The sequence below is a fragment of the Trypanosoma grayi genome, assembly GCF_000691245.1.
Source record: "Trypanosoma grayi strain ANR4 Tgr_1376_V1, whole genome shotgun sequence".
In the NCBI taxonomy this organism is placed as follows: domain Eukaryota; phylum Euglenozoa; class Kinetoplastea; order Trypanosomatida; family Trypanosomatidae; genus Trypanosoma; species Trypanosoma grayi.
The window spans coordinates 1-2,367 of NW_008826994.1; the positions used below are offsets into that span (position 1 = coordinate 1).

The following is a 2,367-nucleotide window of genomic DNA, read 5'->3' on the forward strand; positions in this document are numbered from 1 at the left end:
CCCCGCTGCTGGTGGCGGGGTGCACTGCGGTGCGGCCGGCAGTGCGGCGGATGGGATGCGTCGCAGTGGCGCTCCAGGCGGTGTCGTTGTTGACCGGCGCGGCGAGGTGCGCGTGCATTGCCGCTGCCGGCCCCTCACCACGGACACCGTACTCTAGCACCCACAGGAACTCGCTGAACGTGATAGAGCCCGTCCGGTCGGGGTCGATGACATGCCCCACACATGCGTCAAAGTTGGCGTCGACGTGGAAGCTCTGCAGCATGCGCCTGAAGTCGGTAAGACGGACAGTGCCACTGCCGTCCGCGCCGCCACCTAATTCCGCAAAAGCCCGGCGCTCCAGCATGTAGCCACGGGCGGTTGTGCGTATCATCGCAGACTCCGGCCGCTTCTTTTCGCGCGGCAAGTGGAATTCACGCTCCCGACTCATCAGCACGTGTGGCACCGTTGCCTCCGTAGGCCGATCACCCCTATTTCCACTACTGTGTTTGGAACTTAGTGATATCTCCTGCCCCATGTCGGTGCAAGGACGCGTCCCCGGACGAGCTACGTCATCAGTTATTGCTGCGGTCGCCTCGGCAAGGGCGGCGACGGGTGCACCTTCGGCCGCCTGAGATTGAGTGGCGTGGGCGTGTGTGGACTTCATCAACGTGGCGAAGCAGAACACCTCCTCCCGTGTAAGGATGCGGTGCCTCTTCGCTACGAGATGCGCCGCTTCTTCTTCTTCTTTTTCATTAACGTCGCATCCCACCAGCTGATCACAGGGAACACCCAGAAATATTTCTAGCCGCCGCAGCCATTCTTGGATTTCATCAGGGCCACCGCCGCCAGACAACTCATACAGCAATCTGAGCAGACAACCTGCCTCAGAAATCGACTCGGTATAGCGAGCAAACGCCGCATCGACATGCGTGGCTTCGTCTTTGCCAAGAGGACGCACGGTTGAGCGCGATGCACTGCGACGATGGCCCTCGCCAACGCTAGACGAAACCTCCGAGAGAAATGGCGAGAACACATCCTGCTGCGCCTCTTCGTCCACGCCCGACATAACTGTTGATGGCACGAGCAGGTCAAAGGACCCTTGCGGAGTTGATTCTAGAGGAGCAGCGGTAATGGTGTGGGTCGAGAGTGGCGTCCTCGGCGTGGAGGACGCACGCGACAAGGACGGCGAGGAGGCCGTGATAGTCACGCTCACCTCATTGTCCTCCATGATCATTGGCGGCGAGAGCGGGGAGAAGTGCAGCTGCGGCCGTCGCGGCTTCCACGCCGACAAGCCCCGCGGGGGTGTCTCCCGCGGCGAGGTTCGACGAGAGGAGCTCGCCACGTGCATTTCCAAAGAGCAGCAGCGGTAGCAAACTGCGGCGGAAACGAACTAACCAAAGATGAATTTCCTAAATTTACAAAACAATCGGATAAATACACCAACAATATCCGCCCGCTGCGTCCTGAGCCCAGGAGGCGGATTGCTGAAGAACCTCCACAATGTTGTGTTCTTTCGTGGCCATGCATGGAAGCGAACAAAAACATAAAAAATAAAATAAAGGAAAGGCAAAAGAAAAAAAAGAAGGAAAGAAGATCAACACTCACAAGAGATGCGGTGAAGTGTTATGTGGCCCGGGTAGGTGGATTGCCCACCCACCAGAGTTCGCTCTTTCCCCCAGACCTTTTTTTTTTCTTCTTCTGTTCCTCTTTCAAAGAAACGAGAAATAAACTTCTTTCCTTTTCCNCCCCCAGACCTTTTTTTTTTCTTCTTCTGTTCCTCTTTCAAAGAAACGAGAAATAAACTTCTTTCCTTTTCCTTTGAGTCGCCTCCTCGCGTGGTGCTGTGTGTGTGTGGCTGCGTCCGTGCGGCATGTGTGTGGGGGACGAGCGGCGCCTCACAGGCGTCCCGAGACACGTGCCAACAGGAGGCCTGGACCAGCCACGCGAGAGCACATATAAATATAAATATAAGTATATATATATACAGCCTGGGGCACTGTGTGCCCTCCCCACCAGCAGCACGCACACACATCCCGAGAACGAAGAAAAAGAAAACCAAAGAAAACAACAAAGCAACAATACACTGAAATAGTCCACGAGGTGATAATACACACGCCTATCGCTTTCCCCCTCCCTCTCTCTCTCTTTTCTTGTTCGTCTTCCTTCACTTGTCTTCCCCCTCTCCTTCCCTCAGATGCAATACGTAAATACACTCCTTTTTTTTTCTTTTGCCTTTGCGTCCCTCACTTGCCCAGTCCTTACTTGCTTACATCGCAGCAGTTCAAAGGTGAAGCGGAACGAAAACAAAAAAAAAAGACAACTCCAAACAGAATAGAATGAAATAAGAGTCTTTCATACGCGATTCCATTCATAACCCTACCGCTGCAA

General features: G+C 54.6%; 2 protein-coding genes across 2 annotated transcripts; both read left to right on the forward strand.

Moving 5' to 3' along the window:
• Positions 1-50: 50 nt before the first annotated feature.
• On the forward strand, positions 51-347 carry DQ04_13761000 (hypothetical protein; the record flags this gene model as incomplete). The annotated part of the gene is made up of 1 exon (XM_009317022.1): positions 51-347. The coding sequence occupies one exon, from the start codon at positions 51-53 to the stop codon at positions 345-347; it is 297 nt and encodes a 98-aa protein (XP_009315297.1).
• Positions 348-1,109: 762 nt separating this feature from the next.
• On the forward strand, positions 1,110-1,349 carry DQ04_13761010 (hypothetical protein; the record flags this gene model as incomplete). Its single annotated transcript, XM_009317023.1, has 1 exon — positions 1,110-1,349. One exon carries the CDS (start codon positions 1,110-1,112, stop codon positions 1,347-1,349), a length of 240 nt encoding a protein of 79 aa, XP_009315298.1.
• Between the last annotated feature and the right edge of the window lie 1,018 nt (positions 1,350-2,367).